At 42.1% G+C, this 13848-nt stretch overlaps 1 protein-coding gene across 6 annotated transcripts in view; it reads left to right on the top strand.

Annotated features, from left to right (window-relative positions):
• Positions 1 to 13848, top strand: part of LOC137379669 (proline-rich protein 5-like) — a 185655-nt gene that overhangs the window by 167427 nt on the left and 4380 nt on the right. For all 6 annotated transcript variants that reach the window (XM_068050840.1, XM_068050842.1, XM_068050843.1 and 3 more), the window contains one exon: positions 11045 to 11183. In XM_068050840.1, coding sequence (XP_067906941.1) covers positions 11045 to 11183 — 139 coding nt within the window. The remainder of the gene's footprint in view (positions 1 to 11044; positions 11184 to 13848) is intronic.

Raw genomic sequence — 13848 nt, 5'->3', positions numbered from 1 at the left:
CAGTATTAAAAGATATTTATTTAAATGCAAGGAGTATAGTAAATATAGCTGATGAACTGAGGGCACAGATAGACACGTGGCAACACGATATTGTTGCTGTAACAGAAACTTGGCGTAAGGTGGGGCAAGAATGGCAGCTCAATATCCCTGGATATAGAATTTCCAGACAGGATAGAGGGGGGGACAAAAAAGGAGGGGGTGTAGCATTCTTCGTTACGGAATCAATAACAGCTGTGAGGAGGGATGATCTGCTAAATGAATCATCAAATGAGGCCATTTTGGTGGAGATCAGAAATAAAAAAGAGTTTTCCTTGATTTTACCTGCCAATATTTTTTCATGTCCTCCCTTTGCTTTTCTAATTTCCTTTCCACTGCTAGGAGTGTATTATAGAGCCCCAAATAGTGAGAATGAAATAGAGGAACAAATATGTAGGCAAATTTCTGAGTGCAAAATCTACAGGGCAATAATAGTTGGGATTTCAACTACCCAAATATCAACTGGGATACAAACAGTGTGAAGGGCACAAAATTCTTGAACTGCATTCAAGAGAACTTTTTTAGCCAGCGTGTAACAAGCCCAATGAGAGGGGGCGCAATTCTAGATTTAGCTTTTGGTAATGAAGCTGGGCAAGTAGATGAATTAGCCGTGGGTGACCATTTTGGAGAAAGCGATCATAATGCAGTTCGTTTTAGCATTATCATGGAAAAGGACAAAGATAAGACAGGAGTTAAGGTTCTAAATTGGGGGAAGGCAAATTTTATGAAACTGAGGGGCAATCTGGCAAAAGTGGACTGGACACAGCTACAGGAAGGAAAATCAGTGGCAAACCAGTGGGAGGCATTCAAAAGTGAGATTCTACAGGCGCAGCATAGGCATGCCCCACAAAGATAAAGGGTGGTATGGCCAAATCTAGAGCCCCCTGGTTATCTAGAAGCTTACAGGGTGTGTTGAAGCAGAAAAAGAAAGCTTATGACGATCACAAAAATCTTTATACTTTAGAAAGCCTAGAGGAGTATAGAAAGTGCAGGGGTGAAGTGAATAAAGAAATAAGAAAAGCAAAGAGAGGACGTGAAAAATTATTGGCAGGTAAAATCAAGGAAAACCCAAAGATGTTTTATCAGTACATTAAGAGCAAGAGGATAACTAAGGAAAGGTTAGGGCCTATCAGAGATGAACAAGGGAACTTATATGTGGATGCAGACGATTTGGGCAGGGTTCTTAATGAGTTTTTTGCCTCTGTCTTCACAAAGGAGAGGGATGATGCTGACGTAGTAAAAGAGGAGTGTGAAATATTAGATACGATTAGCATAATGAGAGAGGAAGTACTAGAGGGTCTGACACCCTTGAAAGTGGATAAATCACCAGAGTCGGATGGATTGCATCCCAGGTTGTTAAAGGAAGCCAGGGAGGAAATAGCAGATGCTAAGGATCGTCTTCAAATCCTCACTAGATATGGGCTAGGTGTCAGAGGATTGGAGGTCTGTGAACCTTATACCATTGTTTAAAAAGGGTGTGAGGGATAGACCAAATAATTATAGGCCGGTCAGTCTGACCTCAGTGGTGGGTAAATTGTTAGAGTCAATTCTGAAGGACAGGCTAAACTTCCACTTAGAAAGGCACGGATTAACCAGGGATAGTCAGCAGGGATTTGTTAGGGAAGGTCATTTCTTACTAACTTAATTGAATTCTTTGAGGAAGTAACAAGGAGGTTTGATGAGGGTAGTGCAGTGGATGTGGTCTACATGAATTTTAGTAAGACATTTGACAAGATCCCGCATGGCAGTCTGGTCAGTAAAATGAAAGCCCATGGGATACAGGGGAATATGGCAGGTTGGATCCAAAATTGGCTCAGTGACAGGAAGCAAAGGGTGGTAGTTGACAGATGTTTCCAGTGGCGTTCGACAGGGCTCAGTGTTGGGTCCCTTGCTGTTTGTGGTATATATAAATGATTTGGACTTAAATGTGGGAGGCATGATTGGGAAATTTGCTGATGACTCAAAAATTGGCCGTGTAGTTGATAGTGAAGAGGATAGCTGTAGACTCCAGAAAGATATCAATGGTTTGGTTGAGTGGGCAGAAAAGTGGCAAATGGAATTCAATCCAGAGAAGTGAGAGGTAATACACTTGGGGAGGGCAAATAAAGCAAGGAAATACACAATAAACAGGAGGATATTGAGAGAGGTTGAAGAAGTGAGAGGCCTGTTCGTAGGTCCCTAAAGGTGGCAGGACAGGTAGATCAAGTGGTGAAGAAGGCATAGGGATTTCCTTTATTGGCTGAGGTATAGAATACAAAAGCAGGGATGTAATGCTGGAACTGTATAAAAAGCTGTTTCGGCCACATTTGGAGTATTGTGTACAGTTCTGGTCGCCACATTACAGGAAGGACATAGTTACTCTGGAGAGAATACAGAGGAGATTTACTAGAATGTTGCCAGGGCTTGAAAGTTGCAGCTATGAAGAAAGATTGGATAGGCTAGGGTTGTTTTCCTTAGAACAGAGGAGGCTGAGGGGTAATTTAATTGAGGTGTACAAAATTTATGAGGGGCCTAGATGGAGTAGACAGGAAGGACGTGTTTCCCCTAGCAGAGAGGTAATTACCAGGGGACACAGATTTAAGGTAATTGGTAGAAGGATTAGAGGGGACATGAGGAGAAACTTTCTCACCCAGAGGGTGGTGGAGGCAGAAACCCTTAATTCTTTTAAAAGGTACCTGGACATGCTGTAACCTGCAATAAAGGCCTGCTACCTGACCCGAACCCGACGGGACCCAACGACATGTGTCCGGGTCCGGCTTTCAGGCTCAGGTCGGGCCGGGTCCAGGTCAGGCCGATTCGGGTCGGGTCGGACACACATGGTAAGTGCTCTGCCGGTAAGTATTAAAAATAAAAAAAACTTACCTGAGCTGGGAGTCCGGGACGAAACTGAGTCTGTGCAGTGAGCTAGTGACATCACTATGACATCATCACACATGCGCTGCAGCTTCATGGAGTTTCCCAGTTGGAAGGTAATTAGAGGGGTAGTCGGGTCGGGCTTGGGGCAAAATTGGAGGGACGTGGATTGGTGGGGTTTGCGTCTGGTTCTTTTTCCCAACCTGAGCAAGCCTTTAACCTGCAAGGCTGTGGACCAGGTGCTAGAAGGTGGAATTAGATTGCGCGGCTAGTTTTTTCCGGCTGGCACGGACGCGACGGGTTGAATGGCCTCCTGTGCTGTAATTTTTCTATGTTTCTATGGCAGCTGGAGGCTTTGTTAAAATCTCATCAAAAGAATAGCATTTCAGACAGTGCAGCACTCCCTCAGTACTGCACTGAAGTGAGCTTAGATTTTGTGCTGACGTCTGGTGTGCAGATCCTGCCTGCTCCCCTCCCCTGCCCCCCACTCCCCAGCCAACCCCACACAGCCACTCTGGGGCACTGCAGCTTATTGTATTCATCATATACTGCCCTCAATGAAGTTGGATAACTCCGTACTTAACTGAGGTTAATCTTGGTGCTTTTCTGGCCTGCATAGGTCTGAACCATGGCATGTGAATTTACTCACTGAGTCATTGTGGTGCAAAATTATTTCCTCAAACAACTGGGGGTGGGAGTTGAGGTATTTTTGTCTCCCCATAAACTGGTAGCCAGTGTTTATCAAAACACATTGACATGATGCCATAATGCAGTTTTGGTTGGTCTTAATAACCTTAAAAAATCCTACTTGACATCCCCTCACTCTGTTTATCAACCAATCGGGTTACAAATATATTTTGACTTTGGAGCAGTGGGATATAAAAGATTCTCACAATTGTGGATTTCATACTTTCCAATGTTACTGGTTGATATTCTTACTCCCTTTATCATGTGGCGTAAATATATAATTTTGTATACCAAATCCTATGACAAGCCATCTTAACTTCATCTCAGATGCCACAGGAACAATTTTCCTGACCTGGTTCCCAGGCAACATCCAGTTCCCCAGGTACAAAGGTCACAAAATAGGGTAAAGACGCATTTTGTCTGGTTTCCATCCTTTCTACGTTACCCCAAGGTTTTTGGGACTTTCCTATGGGGGTTTGGATGAAACCGAATTGGAGCTTGCCTGCATCTGGAGAAGGAGTGGGTCCATTGGAAGCTTTCAAATCAGGCAGGACAGAGTGTTCCTGACTTCATTTTTCAGTGTGGGCATCGGCTAGGTATCCCAGTGCAGGAGTGCCTAAAGAACATGGTGCTTTGGCCTGCCACTGAGCCCCTGCCAGACAGAGGTGTGGGGGTAAGACACAGACTGGAGGTTAAAAAAAAATATGTTTTAACCTCTTTAAAATGTTGAAGTTTAGTCAGTATTTTCTGGCTATGGGGTGAAGGGCATAGAGAGGGCTTGAGGTAGGTGGGCCTGCACTTTGGCTATCGCTGAATTATATTGATAGTATATGACAGGAAATCCCATCTCTACTGGGCTTGTACAGGAAGCAGTGCCAACCAGAAGGAAAACAGTGCTATAATTGTAGGAAACATAATAGTATACAGGTACAGGAGTAAACCATATTCGGAAAGTTTCAGAAATCGCCACTGGGATCCCATTAGATAGACTATAGGTTTTCGAACTATCAGAATATGCAATCATGTGACTCCTTCCCAAAGAGAATATGGTACCTTTCGGTGCTCTGAGAGGGTCGAATAATAGACGTAACTCAGCTCACCACTAGAAGCGAACCTTCTATCAAGAGTAAAACCCAGAATGATGCTAATATTGGCAATGAGACAGCATGGTTGGTTAGTGGGGAGCAGTTCTTCTGACATTATAGAAAGAGGAAGAAAAGCAGTATGAGTGAATTTCAAGGTGTCATAATGTACTGACGTCTTGACACACTGTCCCATAGGGGCTAGTATTTTCAGCCTATATTTCGTGCATGCAGCCAGAAGAGTGCCAGGTGGAGATAAGGGAGGATGGATAGAAAACAGCCAAGGCTACTGTTATGCATTTGCCATCTCAAAATTGGCATTGGCAGAAGACTGGGAGAAAATTGTCTGCCTGCACTCTCCGCTTTCTGCTGGTCTACACTTAAACGTGGTAATAAGAAACTAGAGTGAATTGCTGTCATGTTGCCATATCCTAGTGGAGGATTTAGCCACTGCACTTCTGAGGTATATTTTATTGTTTCATCACACTTTGTCGTGTTCTCAGGAGACCCATACCTCATTGCTTGCACACCACATATATCCTGTTAGTCCAAGCCAGCAGGAAGATTTACAAAAGTACAATAACACAGCTGTACTTCAAGTAACATTTCTATTCAGATTCCAGGAGTCCCAAGTGAAGCCAACATTTTTTGCATTCATGCACAGACTGTGGCCCAGATTTTGCAGTATTAACTAAAACTGTCAGCGTTCGCCATCATTCCTCTTCTGAAACCGACAACAACCTCTGGAGCCTCCACATGCACAGTTAAATGCGGAAATCTGGAAATTACTGTCAGTGATTCTAAGCTTCCCCATAATGTGCACTGTTCAAGTCTCTACAAATTGTAATTGGTTAGAAATCACTGAACTAACGAAAACTTCCCTTTTTATGCTGTAATATCACTGCTAAAACCTCCAATAAAGTTGTGTCTTGTTAATGAGGTTCTCTACAAACCCCTAACTACTGCTGGAAATCTTACTGGCCTTGGAAGACAGTGCTATAATTGTGGGAAATATGTGTAATGTCAATTTTTTCAATTCTGATCATTTCAAATTTTTGATTTTTTTAAAGTTTGTCTATGATCTCCCAGCTTTTCATATGTATGCCCCAATCATCTATTTCATTCTCTGTAAACTTTATAAAAGGTGAAAGATAATAAATGCATTTTATTTCCTGGTTTGCTGTCTGTGAGAATATTCTCAATGTACTTGATGACATCACTGTTGCTGGACACCTGGAGATCCCCTCAGCTTGATCGTCTTAGATGCAAACTAACCATGGGCAAAGGGAAATCTGCACCATAAAGATCGCTAGATTGTTTTGGACAGTTTTCTTCAAGGTCAGCAGCAAGCACCATCCAAAGCATAAAATGCATGTCTGTAGGTTAAAACTTCAGTGACCTGGAGGCACAATTAGTTAACCTGTTGCAGCAAGGGCTATAGGACCTGGTTCTAAATGCCAACCATAGTATTCACGCTCCGGTTCTGACCCGCAGCTCCCATTTACCCCCACTGCCCACCCCACTCATTGTAATACTAAGCACAGCCACAATCCACAATAAGCATGAAACGGGCAAAAATCATCAGTGTCTTTGAGCTGCACTTCACGTTGCCCCTAACAATTAGTCTCAGGGGGCTTGGCAGAGGTTGAGTGAATATTTGCAGGCCCCTGACTGTTCTCTCGTACAGGGACCATTGTGTGCAGCCAGGGAAATTAGGATTTTAAAACTGCCTTCTCTCTCCAGTTCAGCTTTCTTTTCTTTGTGTACAAAGTCTTCCTCCACTAGAAAAGGCTTTGCTGCAGTTTCTATGGTGAAATGATTGTGTCTGTACTGAAAAGAGTGAGAGACAGTAAAGGGCATGCACATTAAATATCCATTTAGTTTCAATGTAGAAGAAATGTACATCCCTCAACACAAGCACCATCTTAAAACTGGTGCTGTTGTGATTAAGTGTAAGACAGTGCATTGCACTATCACAAATCAATGGTGACTGATTTGTCAGGGTGAAACAAAATATTCTGTGTTCACTAATTCTCTTTTGTCCTTTAAATTTCTTTCAAGATTTTTAGAGGGTTATTTTGGCCAAAGGGTGAAAACTGGCACTAAATGATACTGTGCAAATAAAATACACCTGCCTGAAAGTCTGTTTTTAGAACACAGTTTTGATCCTAATGTTGATTACCAGAATTTGAATTTGTCTGGAACTGCTGAACCAGAAACCTGCAGGTTCACCACTCAAGTGCTGATAAGATGCAATTTTTGTGGAGCAGCATATTCAGCCTCCACGTACTCCCTACACATCCAGGCAAATTTAAGTTAGAGAATTTAGGGCCACAAATACATTTCAGACAGAAACAATAGCTACCTTTATTTTGAAGAAGTGACTTGACAGACTGACTGATATATTATTCATGCGATCAGTGTCCATTCCAAAGTTAGCCATCTTGGGAGTAAAGCCTAAAAGCCGCAACCTCTTTTTCAACAGAAACAAAGATATCTCGCCACTTCCTTTCAGTTGCATTGTGCAGTTACCATTTCTCTTGATGTTTCTCAGCAGTGTTCCTCCCTTGGCTGCTTTCTCCAGATCAATTTGCAGTTGTGTCGGGACACATCACAGTATCTTTTCCTCTGTCTACTGAGCCCATTTACATTCTTTTCTCCATCAAATGACAAAACCGTGAATCTTCTGTGCTTTATCTCCCTCATCAACTATAGTCAGTAGCAAAAAGCAGAAAAAAAAGCTTGAAATGCATAGCAGGGGAAAATCAGCAAGTCAAAAATGTGAGAACAAGACCCACAGGATGTATCGGAAGAACGGGGCCAGTTAACCAAGCAAGAGTTCTGAGCACAAATGCAGCTTAAAGTGTACAATGTAGTAATCATTACAGAGACCTGACTAGAAGCTGGGCATGATTGGGAGATAAATATTTTAGGATATATGATCTTTAGAAAGGACAGAAAAATTGGGGAAAGGAGGGCGAGTTGCAATATTGATAAAAGATACAATCGAGCTCAATCTTGTCCTCACTCAACACGTTCACATTAACAGCCGATATTTTTGAATTGTGATTGAGCTTTTCCGAGGCCAACTGCAGTGGCCCTCTCTCTCCTGCAGTGGAAATTAGCTGATTACCACAGGTCGGGGATTAAACCTGGAACCTTCCTGGTCTGTGTGACTAAGGTACTTACTGGATTCATTTAACTAACCATTAGTGGAGCCAGAGTGATAAACTTAACATGGAAAAAATAAATTCTGTACATATATGTATTGTACAGGATGCACACAGCCTGAAATATATAAAGGTTCATCAATAACGTGCAGAAACTTCATGATGTTATCTCTAGTCAAGGTTGTGTTATTCCCTTGTCTCACACTACATTCTCTGAGTCAATGTGTTTCTTTGTTGTTGAAGCAGCTGAACATTTGTCAGATATATCTTTTTTAAAAGAAACACATTTAAGTACATAAGATGTAGACAAATAAGCCATGGCCACATCTTTGAGTTTAAGCAGCAACCTTCAAGAAAAGTTCCTCTCTGGCCTTAAAATTTCTGTTCATAGTTTCCATACTATCTGGTCTGGTTACTTACCACTGGTCTTTTCGGATATCAGCACAGTCCATGATTTCCATAATCGGTACCCACATTTTAGTGAAGATTCTATTTTGCACTGCATAAAGGCAGCCATTTTCTCAGTATATCCGATAATGCAGGTGATTAATCTATTTTTATTTGTTTTAGAGTCATTTGGATCCCTGAGCTTTCAACTTTTTTTTCTGGCTACATGCTGTACAGCACACTGCAGAATCATTTTACTCTGGATCTGTAAGGAGGCAGTTCCTATTTTAATTACTGTTTGGTTACTGCACAATTCTGTCATTTCTGTCCATAATGCTTTACAGAAATTGGATAGAATAAAGTTGTCCTCAGGGAAATTCTATAAATTGTAATATTCCAGTACAGTAGCCCCATCCTTTAAAGCACAACTGAGACTGTAATTCAAGTAATTGTAAAAAAAGGTACTGTCCTTCCTTTCATTCATAGTGAAGTGGACTGATGAGCACAGAATGACCCATGATATTCATGCTTTGAAATCTAGTGACACTTTCAGACCAAAACAGCACGCAAAACAGGATGCAGAAAAAGAGTGACTGTTGTGGGGGCCCCGAAGCATGTAGGTGGTTAAAGTTTTAGTTACCAGTTTAAAATCTCTCTCATTTTATGAGATCTTTACCTTTCTCGTCGATTACAGAGATCAGATGTGACTGCATTTTGTTTTTTGCTTGGTTCACAACAGGCAAAACAAAAGTATAATTTGTATAATGTTCTGTTGCAAATATATCTGGACCCTTCAGTTTTCTTAAGACTTGTGTGATGTTTGCAACTGGAGTCTCTCAACATTTGGTGAATCAAGGTTAAAAAAAAATTACATTGTATTTTAAAATCATCCATGTTTCTGATATCTGAGGCCCTGGATGGGGAAGTGGAAAAATATTCATGGGGAGGAGAACCAGAACATTACCCCTCACCTAAACATATTTGGGTGGGGGGGGGGGGGGGCGTTGTTTCTTCACATGTTTTGTGAACAGGCCCTTGGCAAAGGGTAAATGTGCTGTAAGAAGTTGTGATTTCAGCTGTGTGCCTGAGATTAAAATCAGTCTACCTGATATGTGACATTAATTTCTCCAGTTTTATAAAGTTCCCAGAGAGTAGAGGTCCACAATGCAAATTGTGTATGGGTCAGTAGTAATTTTCCTTAAACTACAAAGAGCCTTTATTCAGGCATCAGGGTTGGCTTGTGTTGGAAAAGTTAGTCATTCAGCATGACCTACATCTGAACCTAGAGTAGCCGACATGTTGGAGGCTATCTGAGCCTCATTTGACATGTATCTGATTTATGTTAATTCTGGCTCTGAACTGCTAGTTAGGAAGACTGGGTACAAAGAAGGAAGCATTCTATCACTGCACCATGATCCTTCATCTTAAACAGCATAAAATCTATAGAAAAAAGTTTATAAACTATTAGAGCAGCACTCAATCTGATTACAGGCCTAGAAATACAAGTTGACAACAACTTATTCTTCAGCTGTTTACAAGTTCAGTCTTCATTGTGGCCAACTGTTTGTTCATTTGCGTGAGCAGTCAACAGTTCTGGCCTCCGTTAATGTCCCAAATGTAAACATATTTCTGCATATTTAAATTAGGCCCATATCTGTTGTATGCTGTCTCTCTCTTGCACATGCAGGATGCTTCAGTGTGTGCAAGCCTGGAATGTTCACAGGCCTACAGACTGAAGCATGTTAGCTCAAAGATTGAAAGGTGTAGCTTTACGCTGTTAGCTACAGTTATGCTGTAAGGGTAGAGAACAGGTACATATTGATGTGATGCATGTACAGAGACAGATAGGAGAAATCCTTTCATATACACCATGAACACATTAAATATTGGACAGATGGTTGTTAAATCCTAAGTGGAAATCATTTTCTGGCCTATTTTGTACTCTATTGAAATTCTTGTTACAAAATTGAAAGATATTGCTACTCCTTGGGATCGTGGCACATTATTTTTGTGTGCTATAAGTGTCTTTCCTCCATTGTGGCTACTGATTATGGCAGGGAGCCCTGTGACAAAGTAGGTCCTTTAAAAAGGAATTAGGGCTTTTCAGTGGTATTCACCATTTTTATAGCAGTTGTGTAGGTGTTGACTACTTCATTTGACTTTATTCAACCTCTGTAGTGAACTGACATTCACATGTGTGCATGTGTGGGTGTAGCAGTTTTCTCTGTTGTGAATTGACCATGTTTAGCCTGATCATTTAGTTGTTTCAGCTGCTGTAGATAGTGAAAGCATGTTTCCTTTACTCCTGCACTGTTCACGGACATTGCAAAGAACTGATACATGCTAAACCCCTCTTATGCTGTCCTTGGACATTGCACAAAGTTGCTTTCATTCATCCCCGTCACTCACTCTAATCCCACACTGAATGAAAATCATCCAAGCCACACGGCTGGTTCTATATCAAACAGTCCCTCTAACATCACGAGTGTAGACTGCGTGGTTGCAGCCTCCAAACTTCTCCTTCAAACATATCCCTGGCATTCACTTTCTCTGCTGCTCACAGAGGAAATCAGGTGAAACTGAGAACTCTCAGTGTGAAGATGATAAATTTGTACAGAACTGTGACACAGAGCATTGTACACTTAGACACTGGGTCTTCAAAAACAAAGATTTTCTACTCAGATTGTAACAGATTACAACTAATTTAATTATGTACATTGGAAAGCCTGATTAAAGCATCGGACCTCAGTTCTTTTTCTCCTGTTCAAAGCTGTGAGTAGTGAGTGTTCCAGCATGACCAAGCTAGTGAACTGACTTCTTCTATTCCAGGGAGTTCATGAATCTAAGGGTGTGACGGGGGATTACCTGCGTTTGGAGTTGCTGATACAGAAGGTGGTGTCTCCGTACCTGGGAACATATGGTCTGCACATGGGGGACGAACAGGTTACACACTCAGCATGTTTTCTGGGTAAGAACATTCATAACCAGTTCTCCATTACAAATTACAAACTACAAATCATTGAGAAACGGAGTTAAGTAATTTATAGAACGGTCAAATTGAATGCCATTAGAAGAGGTGAGGTTTTGAAAAGAAATCCCAAATATATATAAGACTATTCACCAGATGAAAAGTATTAATGGCTTTTTGAATAGTCTGGGCATGATGGTGTTACTCATCTTTGACTCTTGAAAGCCATTCTATTACATGTTATATTTACCTGTTAACATGCTAATTGTGTTGCAGTGGTTGTGTTTGGCAGGTTATGATAGCTAACTATAATTTGGCCCTCTGACTTCTTCAAAACTCAGAGCAAACATAGGCCACATCTAGTGTCACACACTTTAGCTGCCATCCAATGCACTATCTATTGCCCCCATGTGTTAAACTTGAACTGTTTAAGTATGTGTGGGGCACCACAAAGTGCACTAGATTTGTGGCGTTGTCGACTGCAGATGTTACACTGGACTAACACAATATTGGCCCACTGCCTGAACACTCCCTTGGTTGAGTTTCTTTGGAGGCGGCACGTCAAGCAGGTCTGGTTCAGGAATGATCCGTAAATGCAGTAAATGTATATGTGTCACACCAAAAAGATAAAATATCCATATTTGTATGGCCCTAAGCCTACCACAAAAAGTGCACGTATTTTCCTTCTTGTAGTTGTAGGTGGGAGATCAACTTTTGGGATTGGATTCAACTCTAGATTTCAGGACTGAAAAGCAGTGTTTGAACTCACTGGAATACCTAGTTTCTCTTTGATTATATTATTAACTTTCTCTTTTTCATTAAGTTGCAATTTGCCTTTGTGTCTTTTGAGCATTTTGACAGTATCCATTCATAAATCACTTATATAATAAAAGCAAAATACTGCGGATGCTGGAAATCTGAAATAAAAACAAGAAATGCTGGAAATACTCAGCAGGTCTGGCAGCATCTGTGGAGAGAGAAGCAGAGTTAATGTTTCAGGTCAGTGACCCTTCTGCAGAACTGGCAAATATTAGAAATGTGAAAGATTATAAGCAAGTAAAGCGGGGGTGGGGCAAGAGATAACAAAGGAGAAGGTGTAAATAGGACAAGGTCACAGACTAGCTGACCAGAAGCTCATGGAGCAAAGGCAAACAATATGTTAATGGTATGTTGCAAGACAAAGCATTAGTACAGATAGGGTGTTAACCGATTAAAAATTGAACAGCTGCAAGTACAAACATGAAAAAAAAAGTGGGTAAGCAAACTAGACAAACTAAGATGAAATAAAACAAAAACAAAAATAAAAGAACAAATAACTAAAAATAAAAATAAAATGGGGGGCTGTCATGCTCTGAAATTATTGAACTCAATGTTCAGTCCGGCAGGCTGTAGCGTGCCTAATAGGTAAATGAGATGCTGTTCCTCGAGCTTGCGTTGATGTTCACTGGAACACTGCAGCAATCCCAGGACAGAGATGTGAGCATGAGAGCAGGGGGGAGTGTTGAAACGGCAAGCAACCGGAAGCTCAGGGTCCTGCTTGTGAACTGAGTGGAGGTGTTCCGCAAAGTGGTCACCCAGTCTGCGTTTGGTCTCCCCAGTGTAGAGGAGACCACATTGTGAGCAGCGAATACAGTATACTACATTGAAAGAAGTACAAGTAAATCACTGCTTCACCTGAAAGGAGTGTTTGGGGCCTGGGATAGTGAGGAGAGAGGAGGTAAATGGGCAGGTATTACACCTCCTGCGATTGCAGGGGAAGGTGCCAGGGGAAGGGGACGCGGTGGTGGGGGTAATGGAGGAGTGGACAAGGGTGTCATGGAGGGAACGATCCCTTCGAAATGCTGGCGGGAAGGGAGGGGAAGATGCGACTGGTAGTGGCATCACGCTGGAGGTGGCAGAAATGGTGGAGGATGATCCTTTGGATATGGAGGCTGATGGGGTGGAAAGTGAGGACAAGAGGAACCTTGTCGCCGTTCTGGGAGGGAGGGAAAGGGGTGAGGGTAGAGGTATGGGAAATGGGCCAGACACAGTCGAGGGCCCTGTCAACAACAGTGGGGGGTGATTCCTCGGTTGAGGAAAAAGGAAGACATATCAGAAACGCTGTCATGGAGGGTAGCATCATCAGAGCAGATGCGTTGGAGACGGAGAAACTGGAAGAATGGAATGGAGTCCTTTCAGGAGGCAGGGTGTGAAGAAGTGTAGTCGAGGTAGCTGTGGGAGTCGGTGGGCTTATAATGGATATTAGTAGACAGCCTATCCCCAGAGATGTAGATAGAGAAGTTGAGGAAGGGAAAGGAAGTGTTGGAGATGGACCATGTAAAGGTGAGAGAAGGGCGGAAATTAGAAGCAAAGTTGATAAAGGGGCAGGAGCAGGAAATGGCACCGTTACAGTCATCAATGCACTGGAAAAAGAGTTGGGGGAGGGGGCCTGAGTCGGACTGGAACAAGTCAAATCACTTATTCCTGCCAGGCTATTTTGCATTTTCTATCTGAGAGTGGGCAAACAATCTATTCTAGCCCTCTGTTATTTCTGTCTCCGCTGCACGTATATAATGACTGCTATCTGTGGTCCAAGCTTCTCTGCTTACCTTTTTTCTTCTTGCCTTGCCTTCTGCCCTTCAACCCTCGTCATTCTGCCTCTGCCTATCATTTTACTCTTACCGTC

The sequence above is a fragment of the Heterodontus francisci genome, chromosome 18, assembly GCF_036365525.1.
Source record: "Heterodontus francisci isolate sHetFra1 chromosome 18, sHetFra1.hap1, whole genome shotgun sequence".
NCBI lineage: Eukaryota > Metazoa > Chordata > Chondrichthyes > Heterodontiformes > Heterodontidae > Heterodontus > Heterodontus francisci.
The sequence above is the reverse complement of the archived record's forward strand: the minus strand, read 5'-3'. Positions and strand labels throughout refer to the sequence as shown.